The sequence below is a fragment of the Mus pahari genome, chromosome 4 (genome assembly GCF_900095145.1).
Source record: "Mus pahari chromosome 4, PAHARI_EIJ_v1.1, whole genome shotgun sequence".
Taxonomy (NCBI): domain Eukaryota; kingdom Metazoa; phylum Chordata; class Mammalia; order Rodentia; family Muridae; genus Mus; species Mus pahari.
The window spans coordinates 6,348,916-6,372,361 of NC_034593.1; the positions used below are offsets into that span (position 1 = coordinate 6,348,916).

At 44.5% G+C, this 23,446-nt stretch overlaps 2 protein-coding genes across 4 annotated transcripts; both read right to left on the reverse strand.

Moving 5' to 3' along the window:
* Positions 1-437: 437 nt before the first annotated feature.
* Positions 438-23,443, reverse strand: Impa1 (inositol monophosphatase 1). 3 transcript variants are annotated; one of them, XR_003843712.1, is made up of 10 exons: positions 19,185-20,286; positions 16,757-16,822; positions 16,155-16,288; positions 14,006-14,110; positions 10,960-11,005; positions 9,807-9,915; positions 8,123-8,231; positions 2,995-3,146; positions 2,100-2,272; positions 438-922 (listed from the first exon to the last, which is right to left on the reverse strand). XR_003843712.1 is itself a non-coding variant. In XM_021196146.2 (9 exons), the coding sequence occupies exons 2-9, from the start codon at positions 16,817-16,819 to the stop codon at positions 2,157-2,159; spliced, it is 834 nt and encodes a 277-aa protein (XP_021051805.1). In that variant the 5' UTR covers positions 16,820-16,822; positions 19,185-20,286; the 3' UTR covers positions 965-2,156. The 3 variants fall into 3 exon arrangements, 2 of the variants coding, with proteins under 2 accessions (XP_021051805.1, XP_029393839.1); XM_021196146.2 differs by lacking the exon at positions 438-922 and having other exon boundaries at positions 965-2,272; XM_029537979.1 differs by lacking the exons at positions 438-922; positions 19,185-20,286 and adding an exon at positions 23,397-23,443 and having other exon boundaries at positions 969-2,272.
* Positions 22,054-23,377, reverse strand: Slc10a5 (solute carrier family 10 member 5). Its single transcript, XM_029537978.1, has one exon. The coding sequence runs from the start codon at positions 23,362-23,364 to the stop codon at positions 22,060-22,062; it is 1,305 nt and encodes a 434-aa protein (XP_029393838.1). The 5' UTR covers positions 23,365-23,377; the 3' UTR covers positions 22,054-22,059.
* Positions 23,444-23,446: the final 3 nt, after the last annotated feature.

Genomic DNA, 23,446 nt, shown 5'->3' on the forward strand with positions numbered 1-23,446 from the left:
ATTAACACTTTAGAGCTGTTCTGTGCATAGTTCTTCCACTGGCAGGATCTGGTAGCTGACCACTCCCTTTGCTGAGCAGGTGACGCGCATGCGCAGAGCTATCTGGTACACTGCTGCTTACACACACAGGGGGATCCGCCACACCTCCAGAGACATCAGGGTTCTTCTGCTGATTCTTCTGTACTTTCTAATCACAAGAACATGAACTAGACTTAGTCCTACAACCAGTGGCTTGCACGTAAGGTTATAGATCTCTTACATACAGCCTCAAGCTGCATCACGCAAACTCAACATATTTTCAAAACAAAGGATTATCAATGTGAGAGCCTAAGGTCTGTGGGAGACCGGGAAAGAACTCTCTGAAAACGAGAACACGAGGTAAATGCTGGGATGCGGTAAGTGTAAGAGGTTCTGTAACATAAAAAAAAAAGAGTTTCCAATTATTTTGGGGTAATTTACTTTCTGCTCATCTTTTTTTCCACATCTAAGCAATGTTTAGTCAGATAATACTCAATTGCACTTAGAATAAAAAGATACAAACAGATAGGGAAAGTATTAAGTGTTTATCTATATTGGGAAAATCTATATGCAAAAGGTAAATATTCGTAACCAATATTACTGTCAAATATCTGTAACTAAACACAAAACCCTAAACTAAAAGGGCTGAGACTATTAACTTTGATAAAATATCATTAATTACACCTTTAATTCAACATGTATCCATGGGCTGGAGCGCAGCTCGGGCAGCAGAGTGCTTACGCTAACAAGTACGCATGCGGCCCCGTGCTCAGTCTCCAGCCCCACAGAACCTGCGTGTGGTGGCCTACGACCATCTTCTCTGCATCCCAGAACTTAAGAGAGTAAAGCAGAGCCGTCAGAAGTTCAAGTTCATCCTCGGCTATGCAGTAACTCTGAGGCCAGCCTGCGACACACAAATAAATACAATGAAATAAAATGTCATTCGTAAGTCTTAATTAAAATAAATTTAATTGCAAAGCAATCTTTCTTGTAATAGAATTTACACAGTACGTGATGTTTTAAATACATGTAATTAACAGCATAAATATAGTAATTCCAGTGCCCAAATCAGAGTATTATATAGATTTAATATATTAAATCCCCCCAAAACCAAGATAACTGCCTTGAAACTTAAAAAAACACTTCATTTCATCAAATGCAAGGTTCAAACATACTAAGAACAAAAAGCCTGTTCACGTGCCAAGGGCCACGGCTGGACAGTGAAGTAACCCTTTAACAAAGGAACAGGAACCGTTAAATTTTCTTGAGTTTGAGAGACCCAAGACCTTATAGAGTATCTAGAGTTAGCAGTGATGAAATTCAGCAAGTTTGGAAAGACATCAAAAAGTTCACCGTGAACGCCACAATACACAGGTCAGCAGAGTATGTGAATACTGCGTTTTGTAAAACATAGTGCTGCCACTAACTATACCAGGTACATGGGAGACGTCTGTGAAAACCTCTCTAGCATGGGGGCTTTAAGCAGAACCTACAACATACAGCAGTGTACTAACTGCAGAAATGCCCACTAGAGGCAGTCGTCCCTGGCAGCATGATCCAGTGAAATGGCATAGCAATATGAAACACAGAAAGGACAGTGAGGTAACTTTTACCTCAAAACACGAAGCAACTTAGGAGCAGCAAGTGCAGCTTCGAGCACGCATTGTGAGGCGCCAACGTCTGGCGCCTCCTGTCGGCCCGGTACTGTGCCAGGTGCTTTACTACAGTGATCAATAAAACACAAAGGCTCCGCACAGGGAGAGCTTGCTTGTTACACACTTAATCAAGTATGGCTTTTGGAACATAGAGAGAGCTGCTTACAAAAAGAAAACTTTGTAATTGAGAATTACGCATATAAACCGTATATTAAGTTGAAGGGGATCATACGGACTAGGGACAATTTCAATGGCTAGTTCATTAAGTATACTTTCTGTATATTTTCCCCAAGAATATTACTACATGCAAATTTTCTTTCAATAATCAAATATTCCATCTAATTTTGAATATGTCATCTGTAAAAAAAAGTTTCCATTTTAAAATCAGGACCTCAAAGCTAAGTTTAAATCAGTGACATCATCCACCTGAAACATCCCAGGGACAGCAAGGGTGACACTGAAGCTGGACACTGGTCTCGGTGACTAGCTTTCGTCGTCCCTTTGTAAAGGTATTATCTCAATTTCTTTGGCTATTCTTTTGGCTAATGCTACACTGTTTGCGGCAATTATTCTCCGAGACATCAGATCGAATGGTCCACCTGAAATCAAATCAAATATGGGAAAGTTATACCCGAACAAAAACAATTACGAGAAAAGATAGTACACAGCTATATCCTCTGGCAATGCTCAAATTTTCTTAAAAAAAAGAAAAACAAATAAACAAAAAGAGCATCACCCTACGTCAGCTCTCGGCCTCCAGCCTCTAGGCATCTTTTCTGAGTAAAGGCCAATGCTAGCAATCTTCACTGGACATGTGGGAGCCTCTGTTTCCTCTTCTACTTCATCTCTCTGATGTCTGAGGACAGGAACACTTGCACACACTCACAGTGTCACATGTGTAAGACAGTCACACTCACCGCACGCACTGTCACACTGCTTTTTTCCCACTTCCTGTTCCAGCATGCTGTATCTCATGGTTTCTGAACTCTTTGAACCCCAGCTTATTCTCCTTAATTTCACCTTCTGCTCAGAGTTAATATTTAACTGACCCAGGACAGAGCAAAATAGTTGGAGGCCAGAGCCCATTGTTCACTATCACTATGGTCCTGTCCAAAGTTCATGGTGCAAGCCTCAGAGGTGGCAGACCTCTCCAGGCCTCTCAGGCTATTCACAATGAAGGCGTGAAGGAACTCTCAAGCATCCCTCACTATGTGGTACCACTAGCCACCCCACGGTCTCCATCTGCTAATGTCTGATTTTGCAGAGCCTCATACACAGCCAAGGAGAGAGCCCTGCATGCTTTGGGGTGGCATGAGCTCACCTGTGACATCCATGAGCACACCGCCTGCCTCGGTGACAATGATGCCAGCCCCCGCCATGTCCCAGCAGTGGATCCCCATCTCATAATAGGCATCTGCTCCTCCCGTTGCCACAAGGCACATATTAACAGCAGCTGTTCCAACACTCCGGATTCTAGCATGGTAAAAAAGATCGGAGGAATAAAATAACTCTCAAAAGAAGTATTTCTTCCTCTCTAAGGTCATTTCACTTCCAATACCAACCGAGCCTGTTTGCCTTCATCTTGAGAATAACCGAGAGTGAAAGCGGTCAGTCTCCAATTTTCTAACGAAGTATATAACATTTAATGTCAGGGCTGGTCAAGACTTGCCACTCTTGCAAGGGTGTGATGGTTCACGGGATGGAGTCCCAGGGCATCTCATGCCCTCTTCTAGCTTCTGCAGTCCCTGTACTTATGTAGTATGCACATATGTGCAAGCACACACTCATACACATAAAATATGAATATTTTTTCAAAAAATCTAATCGCTATATCCTATATAATTCATGAATTTTTCACAAAGCAATCATTTAATAAGATAAACATGACAATAAAAACTTTGAGAAAAAAACAAACAAACAAAAACACCCCAATGCAAGCCAAATGTGGTCGCACACACCTGGAATCACAGTATTCCAGAGGCCGAAGCACAGGAAGGTGGATTCTAGACCAGCCTGGAGTACACTGTATCACTGTTGTTTCAAACAACAACAACTACAACCACCACCACCACCCCAGACAAACAAAGAAGGAGGAAGATTCTCGTGTAGGCTCTTGTGCCTGGACCCCAGAACTGCAGTGTCTCTATTTCACATAGACAGTACTGTGTGAGCAGCCTCCAGGGTGTAGAAAGCTCCACGGGACTTACTGGGCAGAAGTTGGAAACTCCCAGCTTGACGCCACACAGGTTACCTGGGTTCCGCAGGCACATTTGGTCTTTAATTTTTAAAAATGCTATTGTTTTCCACAATTAATAGGAGCCTTAAAATGCTCAAAAGCATCGAGCGCATAACAATAAAAGACTCTGAAGCCACCTTACAGGAAACGGCTAAGCGATGACAATCAAGCCCTGTGTGGCAGTACAAACATTAAACTCAGCATTCAGGAGGCCAAAGCAGGAAGCTCATGAGTTCAAGAAAAAATACGGAGAAACCAATGGGCACTTGTGTTGGCTGTGCTTATGTTAACGAATACCAAATGTCGGCAGAATGGGGAGGCCAGGGGTGGTGACTCACACCTGCAACCCCACATTTGAAAGGCTGGCCAGGAGGACCAAGAGCTCCAGGTCAGCTTGGGCAGAATTAGACCTTGTCTCAAAAATAACCACATGGCAGCAACCACAACAAAAAGGAGCCAAGGAGCAGGGGAACATCATGTCTGCAAGTGGCTCTCAAATGATGCACTCAATTTCCTTTAAAATGTCTATTTACTTGCTTACTTCTCTTGTTTGTTGTTGTTGAGACAGGGTTTCACTAAATGCTGTAGCCTGGGCTAGAGCTCTGTTTTCCTACTTCAGCCCCTCGAAAGTTGGAGCTACAGTGGGTACCACTGTATCTGCTTTAAACTCCTTCAGTGACAAATATTTAAACCTCTGGAAATAAGGCAGAGATTCATTCCCTCAAAATATATTTTTCAAAAGTACAGGAAATTTATGAAATATACATACATATATATATATATATATATATATATTTTTTTTTTTTTCCTGTATCTAAAAAACGACTGCACACCATCATTCACAAAGCCAACATTAAAAAGGAAAGGAATGACAGGGCACTGGCCAGCTTCAAAGGGTGCCCCACTTCCCCGCAAAAGGGCAAACCCACTGACTCCACAACTGAGTGTAGGCCCAGCTTAACCTGGACTACAGGAAATCAGGTGGCTAGACAAAAGCCAGAATTCCTCAGAACTTGTAAAACCAGTTCCCATCTGTCAAAAGGCGTCATTTCCCTTACCCTGCAGAAGAGACACATGGCACATTAACACATACCTGTGGTATGTATCAAAGCTAGTACCGGTTTCCAGGATCCCGCAGTCCCCATCAACGTCCTTGTTAGATACACATTTCAGAGCCTTCACACCAGACTCCTGGCCGTCCCTCCCCTGGCCACTGCCCCCACCCCCACCCCTTGCTATCTTCTTGTTCCCCCGCTAAGATCCATTCTCCAGGTCTCCTATCACTATCCACCACGCCTTCCTTCCCAGCCCTGGTCACGCTCATCTTCTTCTTCCTCTCTGTTCTGGACTCTTCCAGATGTCCTTGGCTGTTCTTTCTCTTGTATCAACAACAGCAACCTTAACTATACCATGGAGAGGTCACGTCAGCACTTTGTTTACTCACAATGCCCCCCCCCCGCCATCCTGCCCCAATAAAACATCTTTGTTTGAGAGTGTGCTTCACCACTTATATTTTTGTTTCACATCAAATGTAATGAAGAACTAGCAAGAACAGCCCATCTAATAAAGGTGCGGTGAGCAGGACAGTAATGCTGAAAATCCCAGAGCCGCACATCTGATACTATCCCGGGCTGTACAGTAAGACCCTGCCCGAAAGGAAGCAAACTGAAACCCAAACCCAAGAAAGCCTATCTCCCTTCTTTTGTGAGATACGGGACATGGGGTGCTTGAGAGCTCAGGTTCTAGAAAGAACGACTGAGACTGCTCACAAGTAAGCTCTTGCGCTCTGCCACAGGGAGACTTCTGCTGAGCTCTGGGGGGCTCTACTCTGCTAGCACGCAAGGAAGGCAGGGACCCAGATTTTGAACTGGATCTTCATCTGATCCTCCCAGAGTCCAAGTGTGCCTGAGAGTGAAGCGCTTGCACTACATCAAAAGATCTGGGTCTGCTCTCACGCTCAGCCGGTTCCGGCCTTACTTCAAACTTTCGCACTGAAGAGGGTGAAGGGGTGGCTGACTTTAGGCCACAATGCAATGCTTACAAATGATATATTAGTAAGGAGCACCATGTTTACTTACTTACTAGGCCTGTCCAATTTGGACTCACACAAAACTGTAGACTGAAGGGAAACAATATGAGACTACATGTGATTGTTTTGTAACTTGGGTGTGCAGTTCTTAAGTATGAACCGAGAAGATTCAATCTCAGAATGCTGGACACCTCTGCATTAATTCCCCCAAATTATGCAACTGGTTCATTATTATTGACTTTGTCTCATGCCTGCTGTCTCATGGTGTTCGCTATGAGCAATTCTGAAATGTCAGTGACAACCCAAACACTCGGCTGAGTACGAATGCTCTTATCCTTGGGAACACTTTCTTTCCTCTTTCAACCAAAACCAAAACACTGCTTTTTCCTTCAGCTAATAGCAAAATAAAAGGCTAGAGTATAAAGCACGAGAAGCTGTTCTGCAGCCATTTTACTGCCCGTGGTTAAAGTCCAAACTTCAAACTGCCAACCGCAGCAGCAGCTTTTAAGAAGTACCTTGTTCTTGCCTCAAGGACATTATTCCTTGGGCCTCAAGAGCTCTGAGTTCTGGGAGGTTCAGCGGCTAGGTGACAGAGCCTTACTCATTACTGCGTAGACCACTGATTCACAAATCAGTCTGTGCCACGTCAAATGATCTTGGAACATCTTAACTCCTAAAAGGGATGTTAACTATTAAAGGAAGAGAATGATCCGGAAGGCAGGGCTATAGCTGTATCCTCACCGGCACATCTCCTGTAGCTACTTCATGGGCCTGAAACGGAGCTCATCCATAAAATGAGCCTATATTAGATGATCCTTGAAGTATTAGCAAAGTCTATCCTTGATGATTATTTTCAGGAGAAAAAGGGTAGCAACAATTGGCAATAAGAGAAAATCATAAAATTCTCTTGTTATTCATGAGCTCTCACTGTGTAACCCAGGCTGGCCAGTCTTCCTGGCTCAGCTGGCTCTGTACCTGGCATGACTAACAAGTGCTACAGAGCCTGGCCTCCCCGTGGCTTCTTGTTCATTTGGGACAGCTCTTCTTGTGTAGCCAGGTTGTCCTTGAACTATTCTCTACAATCTTCTTGTCCAGCCTCCCACAGGCCAAGGTTACAGACATGCTCTACCATGCCTTGCTTCAGTGGCTTTTTAAGGATTATTTTTACTGAAACAACCATAATAAAGGTCAGAAAAATGCTGCTTATGTAACCAATACCTGTATTAAATTTAAGAACATCAAATCGCTAGCTTTTCCTAAAACCTCTAGGATATATACTTGCTTCAAAGACAAACAAAACTTTTTCAGCTAAGGTCTCACTATGTTTTCTAGACTAAACCCTGACTTCTGGAATCATGCAATCCTCCTGCCTCAGCTGCCTAAGTAGGCAGTAGTACCAACATATGCCTTCACTTCTGGCATATCCTCTCGTACAACCTGTCATTACTGAAGGACTCTGAGACTGGAGAGCAGTTACGGGTGTAAAACATGTAACACTAGCGCTCGCTCAACAGGCTAAGGCAGGAGGCTCTCAAGTTCCAGGCCTGCCTGTGCCACAGATATATATACATACATATACATAAACATAAACATATACATATACATATATTCAGAACATTATAGAAAGATTTAATAAAAAATCTGCTAAAATTATAAGCATTTATAAACACAAAAATTCGAAAACAAAGAACTCATGAAATAAACACAGTAACTACAAATAATACAGACAGAAACCATAGCACAACATAAAATTATTGTACTGTAATATAAAACAGCAGTAATAATATATTAATAATTTTGTCTACATTTACAAACTGACTTATAAATTGATACTGTATTCTATTTTATCTGAGAGACACACTTTAAAATAAAGCTAGCGACCTTAGGAACTATGACACAGACCTCCAAGCCCACCCCTGAGGAGGCTAAGGCAGGGGACACTGAGGCCCAGGGGAGACGAGGCAGTAGTGCTGTCAACCTGAGGCCTGCCTCAGAAACAGCAAGACTCTGCTGTGAAAATCAGAACAGAAGTCATCTCAAACGAAGATTCCCAAGGTCAACTCTAGCCTCCACAGGAGCACAAACATAGACACATGCCCCCACCCGCTCCCTCACAGAGAAAAATAAAAATTAATCCCTTTAAAGTTAAATCCTCTGGACGTTTGGGTGGGAAGAAGGCCTTACCCATGGATGGGAATGGAGCACAGCTTTTCCATATTGGAGAGAATGATCCGTAAAGTCTCTGGCTTTCTGGACGATCCCAACTCAGTCACCAAGAGTGATTTGGTAATGTCTGAAAAAAATAGCTATTTCAAATAAACCACGAGCCCTCACTAACCAAAACTCTAGAACAGCAAATCTGACACAATTCAGGATAAAATGGGGCATTTAAATCCTCTTTCCTACTTTATCTAATTTTTTTCCAAGCTTCAAATGTTAAAATACTTATAAAAATAGGTGTGGTATTTGATATAAGACTGTAATTAAAACATAATAATAAATTATTTTTAAAAAACAACAACAAAGGAAATGAACCAAAAATATGCCCTCAAATGAAGCCTTTAAGAGAAAGGTTAGGGTTGGATAGTGCTGTGCATCTTTGTACTGTCTAGTTTTGTGTCAACTTGACACAGCTGGAGTTATCACAGAGAAAGGAGCTTTAGTTGGGGAAATGCCTACATGAGATCCAGCTGTGGGGCATTTTCTCAATTAGTGACCAAGGGGGAGGGCCCCTTGTGGGTGGTGCTATCTCTGGGCTGGTAGTCTTGGGTTCTATAAGAGAGCAGGCTGAGCGAGCCAGGGGAGGGAAGCCAGTAAAGAACATCCCTCCATGGCTTCTGCATCAGCTCCTGCTTCCTGACCTGCTTGAGTTCCAGTCCTGCATCCTTTGGTGATCAACAGCAGTATGGAAATGTTAGCCAAATCAACCCTTTCCTCCCCAACTGCTTCTTGGTCATGATGTTGTGCAGGAATAGAAACCCTGACTGAGACAATCTTTAATCTAATTACTCAGAAGACAGAGGCAGGGCAGCTCTCAGTTCAAGGCCAAACTTGTCTACATAGCTAGTTCCAAGCAAGAGCTACAGTGAGACCTTGATTAAAAGCAAATCAAAGCCAAAGGGAAAGGAAGGAAGGAAGGAAGGAAGGAAGGGAGGGAGGGAGGGAGGGAGGGAGGAAGGAGGGATGAAGGGAGGGAGGTTGGCTGACTAGTTTAAGTCTGCGAAGATAACAAAATCAAGACTGTTTGCAAGTTTAAAGGCCAGAGAGTAGACAACAATTTACACAGCACTGATACTGTAGCCATAACTAACCTAGAGACAGAGAAAGCAAAGGCGTGTGGACAGGTTATATGCAAATACATCATTTTATATGAGGGACTGGACTCATACAGAGACTGAGAAACCATGTGAATCCTTCTTAAGGGTCCTCAGGTGGTTTCATTTGTTGGGAGCATAGACTGCCCTAGAACTTCCTTTACGAAGGCTGGCCTCAAACTCCTGATCCCTCTGCCTCCACCTTCTGAGTGTTGGGATTCCAGGAAGATGGCACCATGTCCAACGGATCTCAGCGTTAACATGCGTTATTTATGATTTACTGGCCAACAATGGGATCGAGAAATGCTGAGAAGTCTGAGGTGGTGTAACGGAAGCACTAAAACATGAGCTGCTGGAACAAAGGCCCTGATGCCCACAGTCACACCCACTCCTACTGACATTCTGGGGCGCACTTGCTCAATGGCATCTGCTTTTCTGCCCCAACTACCATGCTAAAAACTGGGTCAGAGTGGGAAAGGAATAAATCATCCAATCTCGAGTCAGCTAATACTTGCTAACCCAAAGGTGTCGTCGGCACTGGAAGACAAACTCACCTTCCTGCTGTGAGACCTGAAGCTTCCGACCATTACAAAAGGCGCCTTTCCCCTTCCTGCCGGTGTACATCTTATCTTCCACACAGCTGTACACAACTCCAAACTCCATCTGCATAGGAGAGCAAGTCTCTTAGCAAACCTAGGTATTCTTCCATTAACTGGTACCCTTTTATGAATAAAGCAGCAAGAAAATCTATGATATTTATAGAATAGATTCCAACAGCTGAACTGTGGGAAAGTACTGCTCAAACATGGAAAGTCACCAGAGCTCCACCCCTGGCTCCCACACGAGTCTAGGCAGAGAGAATGCATCCTCTCCCAGCTCAGATGCACAGGGCTTTTTGAGTTTTCTACAATGAACACTGTGTCCTCCTGGGTTCCTGTCATCCATTCACCCATGGGTCCTTCTTTTCCTTCCAGCACCTTTTTGCTGCCTGAGAATTCAAAACTAAGGATTCAAAAGCAGAGAGCACTGACTGCTCGGGCTAACTATGTTAGAGGCTTCTGTAGGGCCATGTGGTGTGCCAAGGGACCAGTACAGCCTGTGACCTATGATTCAAATGTGTTTGTGCTGCTAGGGATCCAACTGGGTTGCTAGGGTTTACATATGCTAGGGGACCATGCTACCACTTCTCCTTGGGCTTTTATTTCAGAAATGTCTAAGTGTTGTTCCTACTGACAAAATGCAGCACTCAAGCTCCTCCTATACAGCAGCCGAACAGCAGCCGAATAGCCAAACAGCAGGGAACCAACAAAAGGGACCGCAGTGATTACAGATCTTACTCTACTGGGTTTCGCGTGTAAGTATTCATTCTCTTATGTCTATGTTCCAAAGTACATGCCACATTTCCAGCCATTCTTCAGCCTCTGACACATGAAGCCATGCTTTTCATCTGAGGCATTGTAAAGCCACACTAATTCGTGACATGGCTGTGTGTGTCAGGAGTCTGACGGGGCTCTGTCTCCTCCCTGTGTTCGCCTTCCTTTCCCAACGCTGGCTTCTCAGGAAACAAGCCTTATCTACTGGGAATGTGCGTGAACATGTCCCCAGCCTTGAAGCAAATGTTTACAGGTGGCACACAAATACGAAAGATTAACTTTTTCTCAGAGAAGGAAAGCAAAGTATCTTATAAAGCATATGCTTAAGACATACCTCTTTATTTACAACGAAGCCAATTGAAACAGCTACAAAGGGAAACCTTAAAAAAAAAAGAGACAAAATCCACAAACTAACCAGACAGAATTTAACTTCAACAAGTATGTATACAATTGTTTTCAAACCAATTCTTTTTTTTTTTTTAAAGATTTATTTATTTATTATATGTAAGTACACTGTAGCTGTCTTCAGACACTCCAGAAAAGGGCGTCAGATCTTGTTACGGATGGTTGTGAGCCACCATGTGGTTGCTGGGATTCGAACTCCGGACCTTCAGAAGAGCAGTCGGGTGCTCTTACCCACTGAGCCATCTCACCAGCCCTCAAACCAATTCTTATAACCCCTGAATTAAGATGGAATACAGGTGAGAGGAAGAAGCTCAATCAATGCATACACACACACACATACACACACACACACACACACAAGATGCCTCTACAGACATTAGCTAAGCTCCTTAACCTTGGTCACAGTTAAAAAAAAAAAAAAAAAAAAGAGTCCTTTCATTTTCCTCATCAGCAATAGACATAGGTATCAAGGAGAAAAACACTATCTCTATTCTGATGTGAAACTTGGAGCTGAATGACAGAGAAATGTAAAACTGTTAGCCACAGTGATTTTTATGGCTACTGGTTTGCACACAGACATTCTCACACACAAGAAAATCGGAATTTTTTAAAAGTTCAGCAAAATAGGTTTAAACATAACTGGAATAAGCTTAAGTATTTAACATGGAGTTCTTGTTTTAATGAAAAACGACCATTTTGTTTTATTCAATGTATCTCAAGCAGCTCTCCATTCTTAAAAGACACAGAGCCTATCACATGTGGATTCTATGCCTTATAGCTTTATAGACTTTAATAATTGTACATGTGCCGTGCATGGGCGCACACACACACATACACACACACACACACACGCATGCACACACATGCACACACGGGCACACACATACACGCACACGCACACGGCTACAAGATCACCTATCCTTACCATGTCAGGTACTATACTAGGTTCTTATGAAAGTGAAAGACTCCGTGAAGCCCACCAAAAAGTAATTCTATGAAACAGGTGCCATTAGAGCTGGAGAGATGGCTCAGCGGTTAAGAGCACCAACTGCTCTTCCAAAGGTCCTGAGTTCAAATTCCAGCAACCACATGGTGGCTCACAGCCACCTGTAACAATATCTGACTCCTTCTTCTGGAGTGTCTGAAGACACCTACAGTATACTTACATATAATAAATAAATAAATCTTTAAAAAAATATATGGCCATTTTATACAGTCCTTCTTCTTTCTTTAAGATATTACTAGTAGTTTAAGCTACCCTGGAGAGCTCAGTATGTAGCCCAGGCTGGCCTCAAATCCATGATCCCCCTGCCTCTACCTCCCAAGTGCTAAGATTATATTCTTATACCTGGTACCACAGTTTTTGTGAACTTGACACAACCTAGACCTATCTGAGAAGAGGGAATCTCAGGTGAGGGTTTGGCTTATGGGAATGTCTGTGAGGCATTGTCTTAATTACCAACTGAGGTAAGAAAGCCAGCCACTGTGGGTGGTGCCATCCAGGGCGGACAGGCCTGGCCTATAGAAGAAATGGAGCAGAGAGAGCCAGGGGAAGCATGCCAGTGAGCAGTGCTCTGTGGGCAGGGGAAGCATGCCAGTGAGCAGTGCTCTGCGGCCAGTGAGCAGTGCTCTGTGGGCAGGGGAAGCATGCCAGTGAACAGTGCTCTGTGGGCAGGGGAAGCATGCCAGTGAACAGTGCTCTGTGGGCAGGGGAAGCATGCCAGTGAACAGTGCTCTGCGGCCAGTGAGCAGTGCTCTGCGGTCAGTGAGCGAGCCAGGGGAAGCATGCCAGTGAGCAGTGCTCCATGACCAGTGAGCAGTGCTCTGTGGGCAGGGGAAGCATGCCAGTGAGCAGTGCTCCATGACCAGTGAGCAGTGCTCCGCGGCCAGTGAGCAGTGCTCTGTGGCCAGTGAGCAGTGCTCTGCAGCCAATGAGCAGTGCTCCATGGCCAGTGAGCAGTGCTCCATGGGCTGTGATATCGAGCTCCTGCCCTAAGTTCCTGCCTTGGCTGTCCTCAATGTCACTCTGTAAAGAGTGAAATGAAATCAGCCCTGTCCTTTCCAGGCTGCTTGTGGTCATCATTTATCACAGTAACAGAAAGAAAATTAGAATCTTACACATTTTATTTTTCCTTCATGTGTATGAACCATGTTCATGCAGAGACTGGAGATCAGAAGAGGGCATTGGATCTCCTGGGTCTGGAGTTACAAACGGCTGTGAGAGGCCATGTGTGAGCTGGGAATCGAACCTGGATCCTGTGGAAGAGCAGCCACTGGAGCCAGCTCTCCAGTCCTGACTGGCCTTAAGTATTTTTAAAACCAAGGTTTTCAAAAGAGTAGCTTGTCCAATGTCACAAAGGCAATAAACAAGCTTCAGGATTCAAATCTCAGTGTGCAGATCCTAATGCCCACACCCTTTAGCACCCCTGTTTCTCTGAATGAACTCACTGCACACAGAGAGTATCTCATCAGTGAACTTAGCAACTTCTTTACTGGTCCAAAGGGCCCATGTTACTCTGTCATTTTTGTTTGTTTGTTTTGTTTTTTGTTTTCTTTTTTATTTTTTTCAAGACAGGGTTTCTCTGTGTAGTCCTGGCTGTCCTGGAACTCACTTTGTAGACCAGGTTGGCCTCGATCTCAGAAATCTGCCTGCCTCTGCCTCCCAAGTGCTGGGATTAAAGGCATGTGCCACCACCGCCCGGCACTCTGTCATTTTTGTATAGTCTCCACAGACAGAAAAATAACGGTGAGCAGGCACATCCCGTCCCAAGTCCATAATGTACCATTTAGTCACTTGCTCCACAGCTTAGAAAAGATCTGCGCAATACATTTAACTCCACCACCCATCTTATACACAGCTTCTTCAAAGAAGGAAGCATAAACGACTTACGTGATTGCCTAAAGCATGTGTTGCCTTGAACAGAGAATCACCCAGTGAACACACAACAGGAATTATACTAAAATTAAATGCATACCGATGCACAAAGTTAGTTGTTCCATCAATAGGGTCAATGATCCACGTGGGCTTGTCTGTGAAGGCCGTCTTTTCCCCAGCTGCCACAGATTCTTCACCAATGAAACTGAAAGCAGGAAACACAGACTTCTAACATCTAACATCTAAATCAGACTCAGGACTTGAAGCTTCAGGGGCTCCATGAAGCACAAGCCAAGACTAGACTACTGTTCTGTCAGACTGTGGCTCTGTTAGACTACTGTTCTGTTAGACTGTGGCTCTGTTAGACTACTGTTCTGTCAGACCGTGGCTCTGTTTAGACTACTGTTCTGTTAGACTGTGGCTCTGTTAGACTACTGTTCTGTCAGACCATGGCTCTGTTTAGACTACTGTTCTGTCAACCGTGGCTCTGTTAGACTACTGTTCTGTCAGACTGTGGCTCTGTTAGACTACTGTTCTGTCAGACTGTGGCTCTGTTTAGACTACTGTTCTGNTTAGACTACTGTTCTGTCAGACTGTGGCTCTGTTTAGACTACTGTTCTGTCTGACTGTGGCTCCGTTAGAGAGAGAGAGAGGATAACAATAATAAACATGACGAAGCTCTGCTTTCCCCGGAGCAAAGGCGTGCAAAACAGTACAGAGTCCTACATTCTAACTACAACACTGGCATAAATACAGGGGGAAACTTACACAACTGAAAAGGCTGGCCTCGCCTTAAAATCAAGCAAACTTAAAGAAATACTAAAAGACCACACATTCTCTAGATCCTAGCAAGAGGCGGAGCTCATACATCACTTCCTTGAGTGTGAACTCAATTCTTGTCCAAAGAATACAGCAGGACCGAGTTGTGCAGCTTCGCTACTGGTCTGGTAGTTTCGATGTTCCCACTGTTCCTCCCTCCCGAGCCTAGAAGAGGCCAGCTTCCAAGTAGCTCTGAGAAGGACACAGGAGTGGCGAATGGGGAAGCCACCAGCAGACAGCCCACGGGGAGCTGGAGTTGCCAGCAACTACAGAGGTAAAGGGTCCCTCAGTCCCAATGGGGCCTTGGTGACCCACTGACGGGAACTCCCAGACACCTCAGCCAGGGTAGCAGCCAAGCTACTCCTACTCTGGCCAAACTGTGAAACCTAGTCTGTCATGAAGAATGACTTCAGAGGGGCGATACATACCAGAGAAGAATGTAAAGCACCTGCTGAAATGACTGTGTGCAACTGTTAAGTCAACTTTATAAATGGTGTCGGAGTTCACTGGTTTTCTTCTCGCCTGTTCTTTTTTCTATTTTTTATTGTTTGACATTGAATTCTTTTAATACATATTTGTCCTCTTTTTCCTTTTTCTCTTATTTCTAAGCCTTTTATTGGAAAGGAACCATGTTCAGTCACAACTTTAAATATTTTTCCATCTCAGTGACTAAAAGATTGACAGTTGCCAATGTCACAAGGAGGAAGACAAAACTTTCAAAGGGTGGCTTTGAATTTCTCAGAGTTCTGGGGACTTGAACCCACAACGAGTGCTCTACCGCTGACCTCATTTCCTGCCTGCAGTTTCCTGAGACTGGGTGTCACTGTGCAGCCCTGGCTGGCTACATAACCCCTGCCTCCTACCTCCTTCTCCTGAGTGCTACTCTCAGGGGCATCTGACATCTTGCCTGGCTGACAACAATGTTTTTGCTAAATGTGGGTCTGATTTAGGAATTTCTAACGCTAGCACTTCTCTCACACTACAGAACTCGGCAGTGCAGGGAGTTTAACCGAGCTTTCCAGCTGTACTGATGGCAGCAGGAGTTACTCCCACTATCCACGCATTCTTGTCAAAGGTCCCCTCTTTCCTGACCCTAGAGCCACAGGACAGGCAATCACCCTACGGCAGCGCAGGGGATCCTGTCAGGATTTGGAATGTTGACCAGTGAGGTAAAAGCATATAAAAGATCAGTCGGAAACAGCCAAGCCATCAGTCAGGACCAAGACCACACACTATCCTCAGCGACCCAGATGTCGCCCACAGGGGTCTTCCTCCGTCCTCCTGGCCTGAGCAGCCCCACACCCTCAAGCTGAGCTCCTTTTCAAGTCAGAGTCCCCTGTTACAGCTCTGGATCTACAGACACTTGCCTCCTGTGTAGGCTTATTCCAACCTGGACCTAACTTTATCACTGTAACGCACAGAAGAGGTACCTGTGACATGGGTACTTTTCCTTTATAGAAGACATGAGCATTTTTTCAACTTTTTGGTCAGTAACTGTTACCAAGTCGGCTGGAGAACTTTTAATCATGACATCCATCTCATTTTTTAGAGCTTCACGAATCATCTAAAAAGAAGTTTTGGGTAAGCAAGTAAAAAAAAGATGTAAGTAATTTAAACCAAACAAGAAAATAAATCACAAAAATAACTACAAGCATTCAACCACTCTTAACATGTTCTTAAATGTGTTCTTTCAAAAACGTCTATGAAACAAAACACTTTAGAGAAATATTATGTAATTTCATATCTTATTTTAGATTCATGACCATTGTAGCACAGGTTAACACTACAAACTGCAAATTCCAGCTGGAAGTGCCATGCCCATGATGCCTCAGATTAGCACAGGCCTAGGCTCCACCCCCAGTGTCACACGCATGCATGCACGCACACATGCATGCACTCATCAGTCATTTTCACTGTATTTACAGTTTAGTAAAACAGCACATGTAGATTACTGGAAACATGCTTTGTTGACCAAGACTGCACTGTAATATCTACACACCACACCCTATGGCACCCAGACTGTAGTTCATACCTCTCCAGCTTGTCTTGCGAGGATCACTGCATAATCCATGCACTCCTGCCAAGGGTCTGCCATTATCTAAGGCAACAGAGACCAGCACAAAACAGTTACAAACCTGCAGGCATTCACTCACACAAGCATCTCAATTAGCAACTCTGATGCTGATTGGTTCGCCCCCTTCCCTGGTTTATAGTTCAATTTTTCCCCACATATAGTCCCAGTAAAAATCATTTTGAAATATTACGTATTTTACCTCATAGTAAAACCTTTTTGTCACTGGTGTTGTTTTGAGTCAGTGTCTCATAGTCCAGGCTAGTCTCAAAGCTAAGGATGACCTTGAACTCCTGATCCCGTCTGTACTGCCCAAGTACTGGGATTACAGGCATGAGCTAGTATACCAATTTAACAATGTATTATCATAGCAAACAATGTTCTACGAAGTGGTCTCCCAAGTGGCCACACAATATCACATTTTGGGTTGTAGCTATACCATATCATAGTGTGTGGGGGAGGGGAAGGCTGGAATCAAAGCACTTTTTTTTTTTTTTTTTTTTGAGACAGGGTTTCTTTGTATAGCCCTAGCTGTCCTGGAACTCACTTTGTAGACCAGGCTGGCCTCGAACTCAGAAATCCGCCTGCCTCTGCCTCCCCAGTGCTGGGATTAAAGGTGTGCGCCACCATGCCCGGCTATCATAGCACTTTTAAAGACAAAGGAACAAAGGCTGGCTGTGTTAACTCAACTCCAGGGAGTTCAGTGCTTTGCACATGGAATAAAAAAAATAATAATAATAAGGTAAAGGTGAAGAATTTAAGGTTCACAGATTAGAAATACTTTGCCCCATAGTATATGAGCAGATTTTACAGAATGTACGCTCAATTCTGATGTGAAAGTTCCCTGCTTTCCCTTACAACGTTCTGTGAGAAGAAAACTCTAGGTCTAAAAGCAAGGGTGCCATTTGCCTCCTGGACTTCAGGGAGGGGAAGCATGAGCACGTGACTTGACAGCTTTCTGCTGACCTCTCGAGGCTCACCCCAGGCTTGACGACACAATAACACTAACGTGGGCTCCTAGCCCAGGGAGGCATGGAAGCGGTCATGCCCAGGAAAGGTGGCCGCTCTGCCTGCTTCCCAGGACAAGTCACACCCTGCGCTTCCTCTGTAAGAGCGTCTGAAATCTCTACCCTCTGGCACAGGGAGAAGCACAGGGACACAGAGCAGATGGACACAACCGGATGTTGCTGGCTGTGGCTTCACCTTCCTTCTTATTGGTTGGCTTCAAGCTTTGACCATCCTGGCTTAGTCTTCAGAATGCTGGCGGGATTACAGACATTTGCCCTCATGCCTAAGCGCCTTTTCCTGTGGTCCAAGCATCCAAGCAAGCATATAAAAGGCACTTTGAGTTATAGAATAAACTCCTTACAGCTCTTCAAGAATGCTTCCCAAACTTGGTCACCCTGTTCTTACTGGACATTCTCGGGCTGGGCTTGCTTCCTCACTATAAACTGCTCAAGCCACTTATACTTCACGTGGTGACAACAGGAACAGGACACCTCCGGAATCCTCATGACTGTTTCATCCATCGAATCTTCAACCCAACAGATATCAACCAAAAGACAGTTTCAGAAAAACTGCTGTTGCTATGCAACATTTGGTCATTTGAATGCATGCTACATCTTCTCAATCAGTTCTAATATTCCTTGAGGAAAGGAGGCTGATAAATAAAAATTTCTGAGGTGCCCTAAAATGTAGAAGTCCAGAAGAGGGAAAAGACAAGGGAAGCCAATTAGGTAACAGTTCTCTGGGGTTTGTTCTGTTTTTGTGGGGTATGGTGGGGGGCAAGAATGGGAGACTGAAAAAGCTTGTGCCTTGAAATCCAATTAGAGCGTTAGCTCTTCAGAGGTACTTTTTTTTTTTTTTTTTAGCTTTGTTGCTGGTAATTTACAAAATGTGCCCCAAGTCTTGGTCCATTTCCTAGCTGATATATATTAATGGCTCAATAAACCCTTTTATTCCAAAGACCTTTGCTTTAAGACTTGTTTTCACGGGGGTCATATTCTATCACCCTCACTTTGGGAACAAAGTCATACAGACTTAAAATTGTTTCTATCCTGTACATCCCCCGCTCCGGATGCAGGACATCACCGGACCTGGTCTTGTTCATCCCTAACCCTGTAGATTCGTGATCCAGGGAACTTGCCGTGTAGAGCCCTGAGGGCTTGGGCAGAGTCGGGCTCATTCTGCGACACAGAACCTCAGAGATCGAGGACCGCCTGGCGAACCCGCTCGGCTGTTTCCGGAGCACTACGGAGAGCACCGCCGGGAGGAGGGCCCGGCAGCCGCCCCGGCCCAGCATGGGGAGAGCTTGTCTGCAGCCCGCCAGAAACCCACGCCTCGGCCACCGAATAACGCTGCGCCGAATGCAGGGACAGAACCGACTCACCTCGCGCGAGCGCACCGCGATCGATGCTCAACCGCCGGCGTCCGAGGGCTCCGGTCTTCGGCTCTTCCGGAGGTAACGGGGCTTGCTCCGACAGGAAGTCCCGCCCCATTAAAACCTGCGAGCCTGGACCAGACGTCTGGAAACCCCGCCTTCCTCCGCGTCGTCGCTCAGCCCGGAGCTGAGAGCCTTTCTAAGGGCCGGGTCGGTTGAAGTTACAGTGTTCTGGCATTCTCCTGCATACCCTTTCTTCTCTAAGAATCCCCTGTTTACACATCTCCACTTTTGTCTTTATTAGTTTATATTTTCCCATTTCCCTTTCTCCCATTCTGCTCTTCGGTCACAGATAAATTGGAGTTGTGACTGTCATTGGGCACTCTCATTTGTTAAACCTGAAAGCCTAAAGGAGATTTTTATTTTTATTTTTTTGACAATTGACTGTCAGCACCAACTCTCTTCTCCATAATTCATTTAGATACAGGTTGTTTGTTGTGGACTTGACTGCTGCGGGCAGCTGCTCTCCCCACCTGCCGTCCTCAGTACAAAGGATGAAAGCCCGGAGCTTTGTAAATACTATACAAGCACTCTGTCGTTGAGCCACTTTCTGAGCCATCGATTTTTAGCAGTGTCCCATTTTGTAGCATAGGTTGGCTTCTGAAGTCCCTGCCTTCACTTTCGGATTACAGGCACCTTGCCACCACACCAGACAAGCACTTGTGCTCTTGCATGCTTAAATATAAGTGTTAGAACAGTTTCATGAAGATTCCCTTCACTATACAGATGAGGAAACCGAAGCTTGGAGAAGTTAGGGGATTTGTCCCAAATTCACACAAGAGCATAGCATCCTGACCCCAAATTCCACAGAGAATATTCATGGCTCAACCAGGTTGCTCTGGATGACCAACAAAGGCTAGTTTATGGTTCTTAAAATGTTTCCTCACGTGGAACAGTACCATGGTAGGTATGTTACTTTTAAGTGGAACTCTATCCAGATGACCTACCCACAAGAGGGCCACAATGCCTTTGCATTATTACTTGTGAAGTGATTGGTTCTCAGGAACCAAGACCAGAAATTATCAACGACATATAACATATCTCAGAGATGAGTGGCAGGGATGGCGAATCTGATTTATAAACCCACAAAGAGCGGAAATGAGTCTACTCTTCTGAAGCCGCTGCCTTAAGACACTGATGTGGGCGTCTATCACATACTCATGGCTGTTTGGTTTTCCACAAAAGGCCTTCGAGAACTTGGTTTTGGGGTCCTCTATTATCAGTTATTTGAAAGTAAAAGTGTTATCAAATGCAAGCTGTATGAGTGACATTGCAAAGCAGGGCAGATGAGGGAACAGGTATCAGATGTCTTTACGTTACATGATCGCTAGCTTCCTCCATGAGATGAGCAGGACTCCAGGGGGCTCATTGCAGCCTCTGCTGCTTCTTCCATGCTATAGTCAGGTAACTCAGCACAGCCCATTCTCCTGCCAAGTGCCTGCTGAAAGCCATGTGCACAAAGGACTCTGATGTTCTGATTCTGTTATAGCAGCACTGACTGCAGGCTGGTGTCACACATTACAAAACCCTGATGCTGAGTATGTGGAGGTGGTTCTGACGTCTGTAGAGACCCCCATACATGACAAGAAGAAATCTCTAAGCACACTCAAGCATGCACACTCACGAACACACACACACACACACACACACACACACACACTGGGGTGGAAGGGGCTCTGTTCCACACTCACTTAAGCAAATGCTAAAACCTATGTGGTCTCCCAAAGCTCACTGGAGAGTTACTGACTGATATTAAAATGGTGGAGTCTCCATAAACCAGGTGAGCTACTCAGGAGTAGAGTCTATCTCCATGTTATTCGATATGATTTCATGATTGGTGGAACATGGGTAGGAGGTGCAAACACTGCTCAAAACAGCTAACATCTCTGTAGTGTTAACCACTTCCAGATCATTAGAATACATATTATCATCATAGAATTGTTATCGATGCGTAGTGGAGTGGACTTATCACTCCTCAGAGCTACACACTTAAAACTAAAAACAAAATTTAAAACCTGACCCATCAATACTTTCTGCGTTTGTTTATTGTTTGATTAACTGAGGTAGGCTCTCCTGGAACTCACTCACTAGACTAAGCTAGGTTCAAACTCATGGCATTCCCACTGCCTGGCGTTCCTCTTGCTCTTAAGAGCAAAGTATTTGGATAACTTGATCCCTATTTGATTTAATAAATTTAATAAGTCTACCCCACAAAGCACATGTCAGGTTACTCTGTATCTTCAGCCTCTATGGACCTCTGTGCTCTACAGATTTGAAAGCTGGCCTGACACATTCTCAGTGCCATAAAGCACAGCTAGAAAGGGAGCTGCCTGTCCTTTGATTGGCAAATGGTGTTCATTTAGAGGCCCCTCAATAGGTTGGCACTATGTAAATGCACTAATAGTTTGAGCCTCTGAACGGGCATTTCTGTTGAAAAGTCAAATGCTCCAGGGAGGTAACCACTGCTTTTCTGATCAGGACAGACATCCACCAGCACACCAGCAGGTCTTCTATAAATCATGGTTTTGTACACTGGACTAAGTGACATAAGAAAGAACAGACTTGGTTATATCAGCCCAAAACACTGTAGGCAAGAACACGGACGGGAAAATGTTAAACCATTTGGATTAGGCTAGGTTAGGGCAATGTATAACACACACGCAAACACATACATGTGCACATATATAACATGTTATACACATCTGTATGTTACACACAAACATATAAAACATACACATACAAGTACTAGAGAAATAATCTCCTCACCTCTCATGTCAAGCTTTTAACCAGCTTGAAGGTGACTATAGCGCACGTGCTGTACATTTTAAACTAGAGGAGTTTTTTCATATTCTGTGCTAAGGGATGACCTTCTCTTAGCCTTATAGACCAGAAGGAGCAGTAACATTTCACAGCCGGAACACATGGCTACTGTAAAAGGAGCTACAGAGGCTTCGTGTGCCCTGGACTGGGGAAAGGAAAGCTGAATGATGGCCAGAGCTAAGAAACTATTCAACATCCCACTTTCGAGAGCAACCGTTTTGCAAACAGGAAGAGGCAGCAAGTAGACTTTAGCAAAGGAGTAGCCAAACAAAAGGCCCAGTGCAGGAACCAGAAGCCCCAAAAGGAGCACCTCTAGGCCAGCCATTCTCAGGAACACCAGCCCCATCCTGAAAGCCAGGTAGACCCCCACGAACATTAAAGTCAAACTCAGAGGCCGCACTACTCGTTCTAACCAGATGGCTTTTTTAGGCATTTTGTGCTTAATGAGGACACCAATCGATATTGGCATAAGTATGAAAAGAAGTGTAGACACAATCTTCAAGACAGGAATGTGAAATACACCTGCTATGCCCAGTAGCCGACTGTATAAGTACGAGTTGACAGGCATCATGAGGAGGGCCAGGGACGTTGATGTGCAAGTCATCAAAATGGCCAAAGTGACATCCCCTTCCAGAAGGAGAGCAAAGAGGTAGCCCCCACCTCCTCCTGGGCATGTGCAGGTCATTACAAATCCGAAAGCTTGTGCCTTAGGCAAGCCCAAAATCTGAGACAAGAGAAAACCACAGAATGGCATAAGAAAAAACTGTATAACCGCCCCAAGAAGTATTGGCAAAGGTCTCTTCCACGCTGTTTGAAGCACCTGGAACTCAATCTTGCAGCCAAAGGCACATTTATTTAAAAGGATCATCGATAAGACAAGCAGGAAGATGGAGCTATGGACATGGATTGGAGCCTGGAAGAGGCTGTCCTCCGTCTGTGTGAACACTCTCACTCTGACATTCTTTATCTCTTCGATGAGTGTGGTTTGCCTACCTTCAGACTCCCAGAGCTGCAGGGTCAGATTGGTCTCTCCTGGGAAAGTCTTCAGGTGGATGGTGAAGTCTGTGACGCCCAGGGAGGCCTTGGTCACGTTCACCACCTGCAGCACTTTAGGATCCTCTAACTTCACAAGCAGGTAGCTGGAGTGAGGCTGTTTCTCTTTATAGCTGGACCTTACAATAATGTTTTCTTCTGTCTTTGTAAATGACAGCATTTCTGTATTTTGCATATTCAGAAAACTGAGAAATGACTTCTTTGCTTCTCCTGGGATCACTAACAAAAGTAGAATTATAAAAACTTCGCCAGACATTTTGAAAGTTTAAACAAACCATGTGTGCTTACCCAGTTTTAGTAAAAAGAAAAGACTCTTCTTACAGGTTCAGTCAGTGAAG